Below are 12,787 nucleotides of genomic sequence, written 5' to 3'. Positions count from 1 at the left end.
CAGGAACAGATGGCTTTACAGTGGAATTCTTCTCACATTTTTCTCCATTACTTTTCCCCAAACTACTTATTCTTTTAAATTCCTTTTCACACTCAGGTGAATTCTTTGGTTCTTTCTTGGAAGTCTTAATCTGTCTAATTATTAAAGAAGGGAAGGATCTAAAATATCTTACAAATTATGGGCCTTTTTCACTTGTTAATATTGATTACAAAATCTTTCCTACGGTTTTACCCATGCATCTAGAAACCTTCCTCCCTCGTTTACTGGGTGCAGAACAATCTGGATTTGTCAAGGGCAGTCTTATTTCCGATAACACATGTCTATTCAAATCCTCCCACTTACCCCATTCATTAGCAGCTGTGGACTTGGATGCGGAGAAAGCATTTGACTGAGTTAACTGGAATTATCTCTTTCAAACACGTAAATGGCTTGGTTTTTGCCCAAGGATCATTTCTTTGATTTCGATTCTATATTCTAATCCTCGGATATCTTTTTATGTAAATGGCAAAACATCTTCTTACTGTGACTTGAGAAGAGGTGTGGGCCAAGGTTGCCCTCTGTCCCCATTCCTCTTTAACCTAGCTTTGGAACCCTTTTTATCTAAAATTTGTCAAAATAGAGACATGCAGGGATTAGAAGTTTTACAAGAGGTGGAGCTCTTTGCTTTAGTCTTTGGTCACAAATTAAATAGAGAGAAATTCAAAATATTACATTTGACAAAATGTATCTTTAAAGATGATTTTAGTGCTTGGAACCCGTCATATAAAATATTTAGGTCTTTATTTTACTCATTTAATGTCAACAACGCTTTCTTTGTGTATGGAGAAATGTATACAAAAAATCACCATGTTAACAACAAAATAGCATTCCTTATATCTCTCATAGAAATAAGATGCTCGTCTACCCTGCACGCCTTCAGACGGGCTCTCAAGACCTGGCTTTTCAACTAACCGGAGCAGCCCCACTTTTCCCTCCCCCAGCGCCTTGAGACCCTCACGTGTGAGTAGCACGCTTTACCAACCCCTGATTGATTGATTAGACACCATTAAAATGATATTTACCCCTATAGTTCTATATACACTCTCTAATATCCCAATACCCATTCCCTTAAAATTAAAAAAACAAATAAATCTATATTATCATCATTCTTGTGGAGATATAAAAGACCTTGCATATCATTGCTAAGATTGATAAAGATACAATCAGAAGATGGTGTTAACTTTCCAGATTTTCCCACTTATCTGAAAGCTTTTTTACTTTGTCAAGCTTTTGAGTTAGCTTTCTGAATCCCTGGTAATTGTCCTCTGTGGGTGGATCTGGAACGTTCATATCTTTCTCCTTTCTCTTTTAATTTTCTTTCTCCTGTAGACCACAGTCTATTTCTACACCTATCTTCAAACATACATATAAACTTTTAGAGCACAGTCCAATGATATCCCCTACAGTACAGACTCTTTTAATTCCTAAATATGGCATAATAAGTTCATACTGATCCGGGGTAAACTTTTTTATTGGAAATCTTGGAGACATAAAGGTTTAATTTGGATACATCAACTTTTCTATCAAAGTGATGTTATATCTTTCTCTGAGGCTAGTCAGCTTTTCGATTTACCCCCCTCCTTCCACTCCAAGTAAACTCTTATTAAACAAGCCCTTTCAAATGCACATGCTCGTTTTAACTCATTGTCACCCTAATCTTCACCCTGTCAATGGTCTGCACACTCTCCTATATTCTTGCTCTAGAGCTTCTACCATTTATAGTCACTTACATACTCTACATTCCGATAGAGAGAAGACTAAACTAGAGGTTTCCTGAGATGGAGATCTTGAAGTTGATTGGTCAATTCTTTTATGCAATAAAATATGGACCAAGATCAGGAAAACTTCCAGAGCAGCAAATACTACATAAACACTATTTTTTATTTATAATAGACTTTTAATTCATCCAGTTACGTTACAGAAAAGACACAATGATGCACCTGATACCTGTTGGCCAGGCTTATCCACACCTGCCAACTTGAAACACATACTCTTTAAATGTCCACGAGTACATACTTTTTTGGGAAAGTATTTGGGCTCAAAATAATTAAATCTTTGACTTTAAGTTCCCTTTCTTTGTTGTTCATTTTTTTGGGGGAAGTTTATTTCCTATTTGGGATAATTATACTTAAAATATAAAGATTGACGATCTATTGTTAGCAGTTGCCTTCCAGCAGATAACCAAAACTTGGAAAGATTTAGCTTAACTATAATTCCTAGTGGTTTGCTGTTTGCTACAATCATATATTAGACACAGCATTTGTTCATCCTATTCACATACCCATAAAACGTTTGAATTTATGGTCACCGGTTACTATGTACGTAGATGCCAGCGCCAAGCGCTCCTTTTCACAAACTCCTATTCAACAAGAAGTTGCCCAACCTCTGTGACCTTCCCCATCTTAATAATAGAATAGTATAACTCTATCATGTCATTTTTATATAAAGTTGCAAGAAATGTATTATCTTACTGATTATATTATTGTTTCCTATCTGAACATTTCATCACAGCCATGTTTTTCATGACATTTGTATTCAAATGACCTAATTTCATTGTTTAATTCCAATTTATGTGTTTTCATATTGCTTATTGTATTATTATATCATTTATTTTTGTTCTTTGTTTCTTCAATAAAATCACTTTTTGAACTTAAAAAAGAAAACGACTACGGAAGTTTTCACGCTGACACCTTTCTTTACTATTTGGATCTGTATGGGATGTAGTTTAGTTATCTTTGGTGTAGGAATTAGAGACCTAAATGCAATATAGACAGGAAGATCGGAATTTTCAATCTCCTTCTCATGCCATATTTTTACTGATGTGTACCATTGCAACTGAGATACTCATGTGTTATTTGTTATTGAGAATTAACTTTGTTCGTAGAGCTTGAAGTCCTTTGATAATTTTTTATTGTTTTGCGTTGTTCCTTGAGATTGAAATATATTGCACTGGCTTTGAATTTTTAATAAGTATATACTTAAACTGATGTACAACTCGGAGATTTACTATGCAGCCAAATGGGTTGCACTGTAATTGTGATCTTGAACTGATATCTAACTCTTTTATTTTCAAGCTCCCTAAAAATATCAGCCCAGAGGGGACAGAAAAGGGACCTAATTACCTCTTCTGGGGAAGCATAAAGGAGATCATTGCTGAAGGGGGGTTCTGAGGCAGTTGAGATGTGTGGGTAGTCATGAGAAATTAGCTAAGGGTCATACTCTATGTGGGTGCTGTGATCTAGGCCTGCTATGTCAGACACTTTAGACGAGGCTCTGCTCTGACAATGATTCTGCCAGGGCGATGAGTGTGTGACCCATATAGACGAGTTTCAAAAAGAGTCAATTCATGCTTTAACCCCAGTAAAGTTGGCATACATATTTTGATGCATCACGACTGTTAATAGTAGACAGGATCCTTGTGTTCCCTTGGTGCTGTTACTGGAGCACTGAACATGATCACAACCCTTGATGCAACAACACAATTTTGTTTCTTTTACCTTCCACATGTAGGCGCAAAGGACATTCTCTGGGCCGATTGAACCATCCTTTAGCTGTGCAGTCAGCTCTACAAGAGACAAGGAGAGGATCTTGTTCATATTCACGCCTTTTTGCTGAAAATAAAGTGTTGAAAAACAATGTATGTTAACTCGTCTCCCAGAGACAAAGTCAAAGCTAATCTCTAAACAAACCCACACTTCATGCACAAAGAATGAAATGTTTTACATTTATTTAAAGGGATTTTCTGGTGTAAGTGTATTTATTTAATAGGAACACCAAGTAAATGATATTACAATATCTTTCAAAACACAAGCAGAGGTCATCAAAAAATAAACATTCTAGAACGCTTATTGTTAGTGACTAAAAGTCAGGGGCGTAGCTTCGAGTGGGTGCTTGGGGTGTTACACCCCACTAATAAATGTCTTTTCTGGTAACAAAATTTGGTGCAAGGGATTTCAGTCAGGTAAGGATAAGCGTCTGTCAGATTTCAACAGAAATGTTTACATAAACACAGATAAAAAGGCGCACACACTCTGTCCTTTTATGCTTTAAAAGTCTTCAGAAATGTTGGTTATTTTACAAAATATTGTGTTTTCTCACACCCCTTTAAATCTACATTTGTCTCCCTCTCCACTCCACTACCCACGTAGCCACTTTCATGTGCCCTTCTTGTTTAATAATGTATTTTAACATTAATCGCCAGCATGATTGTTGGAAAATCTGAAATCCACCGCCCCCAATTTTACTGACCATGCTACACCTATGCTGAAAGTGATAGGGGACTAGGCTGATAGAACAGATATTTTCTCCTCACTGGATACCCTTTAAAGACAGGGCTACAATCCCACATTTCTAACATGGAACAAATACAATGGCTCCAGAGGAAACGTATTTCAGCAGAGACTGTGGTCATTTGTTGTCACTTTTAGTTTGGTTTACATGTGTGTGTTCACCTGTGTGATGTGGCCAGGCACAGAGTGTTATGTCAAAAATAGACTACTAATATGGAACTAAATTGAAAATGGAGGTTACATTTAGGAAAAACAGGGCAAAAATGGTATGCTTTTATGCAATATTGTGGAATAATAGACCCAAGTGGAAGAGATCATTTACAAGTTTATGAGAGGACTTTCTACTCAGTTTTGAGTTCCTCTTCAGAGTTTCCTATTTGGTGGTGTCGACTCTTTGAAGTCTCTTCAGTTCAAGAAGATGAATAAAGCATGGGTTGCCCTTATCTTCTTAACAGGCCTGCACCTTGCTGCAGAGAGCCTCCCAAGGTTTTCCTTGTGGAAGTTTGACATTATATTATTCTGTTGTCTTGGAGTAAAGTTAATATGATATGATCGTACACTGCTGGCAAGTGCCTTATGGATAAGATAATATTAACAGGGCCTGTACTGATACTGAAGTCAAAGTCTAGGCGCCCTTCTTGCTTATTTGCTCCTCCTGCAGGGGATCTTGGACCAAGAGAAACCCATCAAAGGAAAGCTACCTTGACTTAAGCTCTCTGTGCAAAAAAGGCGCTCAGTCCTCAAGTGTCATCTCAGTTAATCATGACCAAGCCAAACACTGCCTTTAAGGCATCAGGGATAATCTTCCAATGAAGTGTTCTCTTTTAAGTCCACCTATCTGTGCAAAGAATGTTTTACACCTTTGTTACTCAATTCCTGTTGAACTAACACACATTCTGGCACATAATCTACTTTTGTTGCTTCTTGTTGGCCAATGTCCAATTCAGTCCAATACCTGTGAGTGGGTTGATTACAATGGGCAACCAAAAATATACTCCAGTATGACAGTTTCTTACTATGACACAGTTGTCAACCCTTATGGAAGATGTAAGCATTTTTTTGCTGTTGATTGATGTGCTAGCTGGCATATTGCTGTCATGTTTCCATGATCCTGATGAACCATTTATAGTGATGCAGGAATAATGTGACTAATGACTGGGCCTTCCAAGTAGGACTATCATATGGAAGACCTGGAGAAATATGCTAGGGGATCCTACTAGCTTCTGCTTGAATGTACTGAAATTCCACAGCCGGCCTTGTATGTGATCAAAACACTAACATATATTCTCGGTCAGGTTCCACTTGATTCATACCAAATTTCCCATGTTGACAAGCTCCAACTGCTACTCTTTGTCACCAGCTTTTCAGAGAAATTTCAAACATTTTATTTACTAGCAGCATCCTTCAAGACCTTTGAATAGTATTCCTAAAGCCCCAGGAATGAGACCAACACTTCCTCATTCTGAGGAGCCATTGCTTTTATAATAGTGTTTAACAATCAATGCCAAGGTTTAGCTACTCCTTGAGTTACTGCAAATGAAGATACTAGACCGAGAAGTTTACATTTCTCTTTTATTTTAGCATTCCTTCCTTCAAGGGTTCCTTTCGACTAATATGATATTTAAAAATATTATGTGTTGTGCTAGCCACATATCCCAAATTGGCTAACCTAAATCATGCAAGATAGCAACTTTTTCTCTTTCATAAGCTACCAGTAGCTTTGCTCCACTGACTGCTGTGGCTGATTCTTTTTTCTCAGAGCTCCCAGCAATGCAAATCATTTCAAAATCTTTATTCGGATAGAATAAATATCCAGAAAAGCACAGATCCAAAAATCACAGCCTATAATAATGATGCATAGGTCCGATAGGAGGGGAGACAACTAAAAATAAAACAGATCATGACAGAAATGATTTCTGATCAAGCATCAAACAAATACATCATACATTTTGGTACACGTTAAAAATTCAATATAAAAACAGAGTTCGACATGATGCATCTATAATATAAAATAAACATTTTGCAAAAACAGGCTTCAATGGTTACGCATTGAATTCCGAGCATGTGCTGCCGCTTTAAAGAAGGAACCCACACAGAAGGTTAACTCCTCATCTTCTAAGGTAATGATCTGCCTACAGGCTGCCTTGTAATCAATCGAAGGTGTAGTTTTGAAAAAGGGCATCAAAAACTATTTAGTTTATTTTAAATAAAAGTTGCAAAAGAATAAACAATGCCACATTGATTGATTACATTGATCATTACAAGGGCATGGAAGATGATTGAGATTAGGATTGTATCCCAGAGGGAAACAGAGCAGAAATTTCATGGTGTCGACCCTTAATCGGAAGAGCAAACCCCTCTCCCACCGGCCTATAGGTTTTAAAAGGTAGCTAGATGGTAAGTGGGAGGTATTTTCAATCATCATATATTTGGCAACTGAGGATTTCTGTACCTCTGTTTCATAGCTGGTTTTACTGTAAACGGTGTAGAGTGTCTTCTGTAGGCTTTTTATACTTATACCATCTGAGTTGATAGGATTTAAAAATATTCGCTCAAGGTTCACACTGATCAAGCTCTTCCTGACAGCAGCAAGCCAGGGTATTTCCCTTCCCTTGTCACAATTGAGGTAGTTGATTATTATTTCCCTAGTTAAATGCACTGCAGGGTTCTTCCAGACCACAAGCCAAAATATAGCGGGCAGGCCTAAATGTAATCTTCGATGTAGGACAGTTTCAGTTCACTGTGACAGGCATACTGTGATGAAGAAATAGGGGCACCCAATAATTTATGACAAAATCTATTTTCTTCCCCCTGGATGCTATCACACTTTCTAAAACCCCAAACCTCTGCACCATAAGTAGCAGTGGGGGTGCATTGTAATTAAAAAAATTTAATAATAGCCGAAACTTCCTCTGTCTTTCTAGGTTGGGGCAGGCCGAGTATGTTTTTAATCGCTTTAGAAAACTTTTTTCTACTGTGTGCCACATGCTCAGCCCACAAACCATTCGCTGTGAAAGCCAACCTCAAATAGGGAAAAGTGCAAGTGCTCTGTCAACTATCTGAATCTACAACAATAGTAAGCTATTAAAAACAATTTCTAAAAATTAGTACATAGTTCGAAACTAGCCATAAAATCAACAAAGCCCCTTAAAGCATTTGGTGTGCCGGCCCTTAGGACCTCATCGCCGGCATACAGTAGGGCGGGGAGCGTATTACCGTTAATGCTAGGTACATCAGAAGTAAGTGATACCTACATCTTATTCAAGTCATTGATAGAAAGGATAAAAAGAAGAGGGGTCAGGACACAACCTTGCCTGACCCCTCTACCGACTCTGATGTCTTTTGATACCACTCAGCCCTTACTGATTCGCACCCTGACATTCAGGTCCTTATGTAAATAAGCTAAAAAGTGTACTAAAACTTCATCCAAACCGTATTTTAAAAGGCTAGACCAGAACCAGGCCCTGTTGACAAAATCGAAGGCTGAGGTAAGGTCCATAAAAGCCAGGTAGATAGGGGATTTGTTAGCTATTGTGTATTTATCAATGATCAAATTGAGGTTTAGGCACTGCTCAACAGTGCTGATTCTGCTTCTAAACCCCAGCAGACAAGGGGGTAAAGTATGGCTCTCCTCAGCCCAAGTCCTGATCTTGTTAAACACGATCCTCCCCAGGATTTCCAATGTATAGTTATGCAGGGAGATCGGCCTGTAACAACTTGGGTTGGAACAATCAAATTTTTTAAAAATTGGCATGATAATGCTAGTTGACCATGTATTTGGTATTTATGAAACTGTTAAATTATTCAAAACATTCAGTAAAAGAGGAGCCCAGAATTCTGGATGGTTTTTAATGAGATCAATAGGCAAGACATCTGGGCCTGGGGCTGTATTGCCAGACTCTGTTGAATTGCTTCCTCCACTTCAGAAAGAGTAATTGAACTCTGGTAACTGCTAGGTTCTCATTGGAGGCCCTATTTTGAAAGGGAGCTGAATAAATCTTCAAACAATGGGCCTCCTAAGACTCGCTGGTGATATTGTAGGTGATCAAAGACAGCAGGTGTCCTAAGGACCTTATGTCTTTGACAGCTGAACAAAAGCCGTTCCCGTCCTTTAGAGTAACGGCACATACAAGATTGTCCCAGTGCTCTTGAACTATTTCCACCTTTCTTAGCATCATGAATGCCTTATTACGTTGTCTAGATAATTTAATGCAGCCTGATCTCTGGGGTGTTTTGCAAGTGCCCTGCGAAGATCCCTGTTAGTAGCAGAGCAGTCACTGTTAAACCATCTAGGACCAGAAAATGTTTCCTTCATGGGCCTAGATGGCATATGTATAATACCCTCACATAATTGCATGAAGGCACCAACTACTGTGGGATTATATTCTTTAAAAGACAAACAAGTGTCAATAAGGTTCAAATGTTCTCTTACCATCTTGTCAAATAAAACTGTGTTGTCAACACCAACACAGACCAATCTAAGATTATCGGTAGAGGCAGACAGATTTCTTGCCCCACACTCCTGACCAGATGTTGGCCTAGGGGCGAGTCTCAGGGTTAAATTAATGGGGTAATGATCTCCATAAACCCTGGGGATAACCTCAGCTTTTAGCAAACAATCTTCTAATGAGGGGGATATAAAGACATAATCAATTATGGAGGCACTGCCCCAGCCTCTGTATGTGGGTATAATATGATTCTCCCTCTTAGATACTGCAGCGATCTCCATTACATCTAAGAGGTTGTTGATACACAAATGGTCTATTAATTCAACCCCCCTATTACATAGCGGTGTCTTGCTAGTAAGATGGATAGCTGTATAACTTCTGCTGGATATCTTTGCATTAAAATCTCCCCCTAAACAAATCCCTGTAAACCTAGCAAAACTCTTTAGATTCTGTACAGTGGAAATGAACTTGAAAAAATTAATACAATTCATATTTGGTACATTCTGAAAATCATTGTTATCAAAGTTAATAAAACAAATAGAAACCCCTCTTTTTATAAATTATTGCCTGAAATGTGTCATTATTAGTATCAAGGACCTTTGTACTCCCACCTGCAGAGATATTTACCCAAATTAAAAGGTCACCTAACGGGCGGCCTAAGTTTGATGTGGGAACAACGATGTTAAAACATTTAAACCCCTCTAAAAATAAATCCCATGTAGCCCATGTCTACCTAAACATTAAAATATCCTGTTTTTCAACTAGCTCTAACCAGTCTGGTGAATTTAACTTGAATGCCAGACCAGCCACATTCCAGCTTAGTTTTTTTAAGTTAGAATCAGGGGCGGACACTGTTGGGGTACGAGGGCCACAAGATAGAGACTCACTTGGCAAAGAAATAGACTCAGGTGATACTGCTACGGGAGGTAGTCAATCCTGATTGCCCAAATCAGATAGTGGTAAGAACCTACTATATGTAGGAAGGGGAGGAGCGTCAGTATTTTGGGCTTATAGAAACAGCCCAGGGGCAAAGCCCAAATGCATGTTGGGATGCTGGAATTGATCTCCTGAGCCATTACTATAGATTTAACCAAAGACGAGTTACGGAAATTGATGACTATACAGTCTCCCTCGATGTTCTTTGGAGACAGTCCCACCCAACCAACTCTACGTGTCATGATGATATTATTAATAAATGACGCCCTAAAACCCTTATGTTAAGACAACCAGTCAACACTTTTATTACGTAATTGGTCCTAGGTTTCAACTTGGTATTGTTTGAAGGGAGGTACACCTGCCAAAACCACAACGTAGGGACATGCTGCCGGTGGTAAATTCAGTGTCTCTCTGCTACACTTAGGGTTTAGAGTCTAGGTTTGCCGCCCCCAGAAATAATGCTGGCCAGAGTGCCAGTAGAGGCAGTAGGAGGGTTACGAGGCAGATGCAAGTTTTTAGTTGACCGGCTATCAACACCCCTAATATCAGAAGTATTATGTTGCACCCTACAAGACTCTGGTACAAAACATTCCTTAACTTTGTTGCAAGTCACACAGGAACCAGTATATGGGGTGGATATTGGTGTGCTTGTCAAAATTTCAGTATTAGAAGTATGAGCATTATTTATTGTCACGTTCGAGTCTGCCCTTCTGCGCTTAACAGGCTCGATTGAATTAATCAGAGAACTTAAATTAACACCAAGCATGTCTAAATGATCGAATCGTTTCCTCAAGATAGCAAAATTGTCCGTAACAAGATTGATAAAAGATCCCCTTAATTACAGAACTCTTAGAAAGTAGAACCGATATCAGTCTGGGTGCCGATAGAATTGCTTAGTTCCTTATTTCGGATGTGCACAGAAACTTCAGAAGTCTTGTAGGAGGCAGAGTCAAGTATCTATGTGCTCAATGCAGTATGGGATGAGCTTAGGAGAGTGGGTTGTTTCCTCTCAGCGCTTATAGATTTTGTGGGCTTTCTCATATTTCGCCCCAGGCGCTGCCTCCAAACCTGTCGAGGTTGAAGAGGGGGCCTGATTTAATGAAGGTGCTACTGCATTTACAGCGTTATTTGACTCAACACGAAAACGTCAGTGTTAATGTTAGAATCATTGTTAAGGCCATTGAACAATGGGGCATTCGAGTTAGTGCCCGTCGAATTGCAAGGTGGGGAAGTAATAACACAATCTGCCCCTATTGTGGGGCCAATCAGAGAAGCCCCATACCAAGGGAAAGGCACCTCTCAGTTAATTAAATCTCATTGGCTATTAAGTTGACTGCCGTTTCCAGCATCAATACTAGATGTACCAGGTCTTTGTGGGAGTAACCCTCCGCACTTCCCCATGTTGAGTGCACAAGAATAAAGAACTAATATGTGCGCACTCACCTAGGTGGGGATATTCGATTAGCAGCCGTAAGAGGAGTGGCCCAGCCCAGTCACATCTGATGGGTGCAGATGGGCCCGTGCATCTATCGTTGCGGGAGCCCTGGCCGCAATTTAAGCGCCTCCTGGCACGTTGGAGTGGCATTGGCAGTGAAGGCAACACTTGGAATGCTTGGAAAGGTAGTTTCAGGTGCACCCAGTTGAGTGCACCTAAAATTACCCGGTCTTGCGCAGACTTGCAACAATGATGGTGGCAAGGCCGTGGTGGCAAACAGCAGGTAGAGTTGAGCACCCAGGTTGCGGGAGCCCTGGCCCCAATTTAAGCGCCTCCTGGCCTCATCGAGAAAATCACCAACAGACAGCTAACCCGATACCTCGAAGAAAACAGAATCCTGGACCCTTCCCAGTCAGGGTTCCGCAGCAATCCCAGCACCAAGACCGCCCTCATCGCCTCCACCAATGACCTCAGGACCCTGCTGGACAACGGCGAGACCAGAGCACTCATCCTCCTAGACCTCTCCGCTGCCTTCAACACCGTCTACCACCGCACACTACGTGCAGGCCTCCACGCGCAGGGATCCCAGACAAGGCTCTGGAATGGACTATCTCCTTCTTCTCCGGCAGAACCGAGAGCGTCCGCCTCCCCCAATTCCGGACCGAAGCCTCCGGAATCATCTGCGGCATACCCCAGGGATCCTCCCTCAGCCCGACACTGTTCAACATTTACATGGCCCGCTCGCACACGTCGCCCGACAGCACGACCTCAACATAATCTCCAATGCCGACGACACTCAACTGATCCTCTCCCATCACCACCAAAGCTAACCTCCACAAAGGAATGAAGGCCGTCGTCGACTCGATGAAGACCAGCCATCTGAAGCTGAACTCGGACAAGATGGAGGTCCTCATCCTCGGCTCCAACCCTTCAGCCTGGGACAACTCCTGGTGGCCAACGGCACTGGGAGCAGCCCGACACCCCCCGACCATGCAGGCAACCTGGGAATCATCCTCGACTCAACGCTCTCAATGACCAAGCAGGTCAACGCCATCTCCTCCTCCTGCTTCAACACCCTCTTTATGCCCTGCAAGATCTACAGATGGATCCCGACAGATACAAGAAAGACAGTCACCCAGGCCCTCGTCAGCAGCAGATTCGACGACGGAAACGCCCTCTACGCGGGAGCCCTGACCAAGCTCATCAAACGACTACAACGCATCCAAAACGCCACAGCACGACTGATCCTCGGCGTACCACGCCACCGCCATATCACCCCCCACCTGAGGGACCTGCACTGGCTCCCCGTCAGCAAGAGGATATCCTTCAAGCTCCTCATCCATGCACACAAGGCACGGCACAAGACCGGCCCAGCCTACCTCAACAGATGGCTCTCCTTCTACATCCCCAACCGCCAGCTCCGCGAACCTCTTTCTTGCCACTGTCCCGCGCATCCGAAGAACAACCACCGGTGGGAGATCCTTCTCCCACCTCGCCGACAAGACATGGAACACCCTCCCACTGAGCCTACCTGCTGACCTTCAGGAGGATGATCAAGACCTGGCTGTTCGATCAGTAGCAGCCCCCCTCAGCCCCCAGCGCCTTGAGACCCTTGTGGGTATGTAGTGCGCTTTCCAAAT

The 12,787-nt window shown here is 41.3% G+C and overlaps 1 protein-coding gene across 1 annotated transcript in view; it reads right to left on the bottom strand.

Moving 5' to 3' along the window:
* LOC144800408 (vitamin D3 hydroxylase-associated protein-like) overlaps positions 1-12,787 on the bottom strand; it is a 387,916-nt gene that overhangs the window by 348,996 nt on the left and 26,133 nt on the right. The window contains exon 3 of the mRNA XM_078671679.1: positions 3,537-3,650. Within this exon, the coding sequence (XP_078527805.1) occupies positions 3,537-3,650 (114 nt within the window). The remainder of the gene's footprint in view (positions 1-3,536; positions 3,651-12,787) is intronic.

The sequence above is a fragment of the Lissotriton helveticus genome, chromosome 1_2 (assembly GCF_964261635.1).
Source record: "Lissotriton helveticus chromosome 1_2, aLisHel1.1, whole genome shotgun sequence".
Classification (NCBI taxonomy): domain Eukaryota; kingdom Metazoa; phylum Chordata; class Amphibia; order Caudata; family Salamandridae; genus Lissotriton; species Lissotriton helveticus.
Note: the sequence above shows the minus strand (reverse complement) of the source record. Positions and strands in the feature narration are given on the sequence as shown.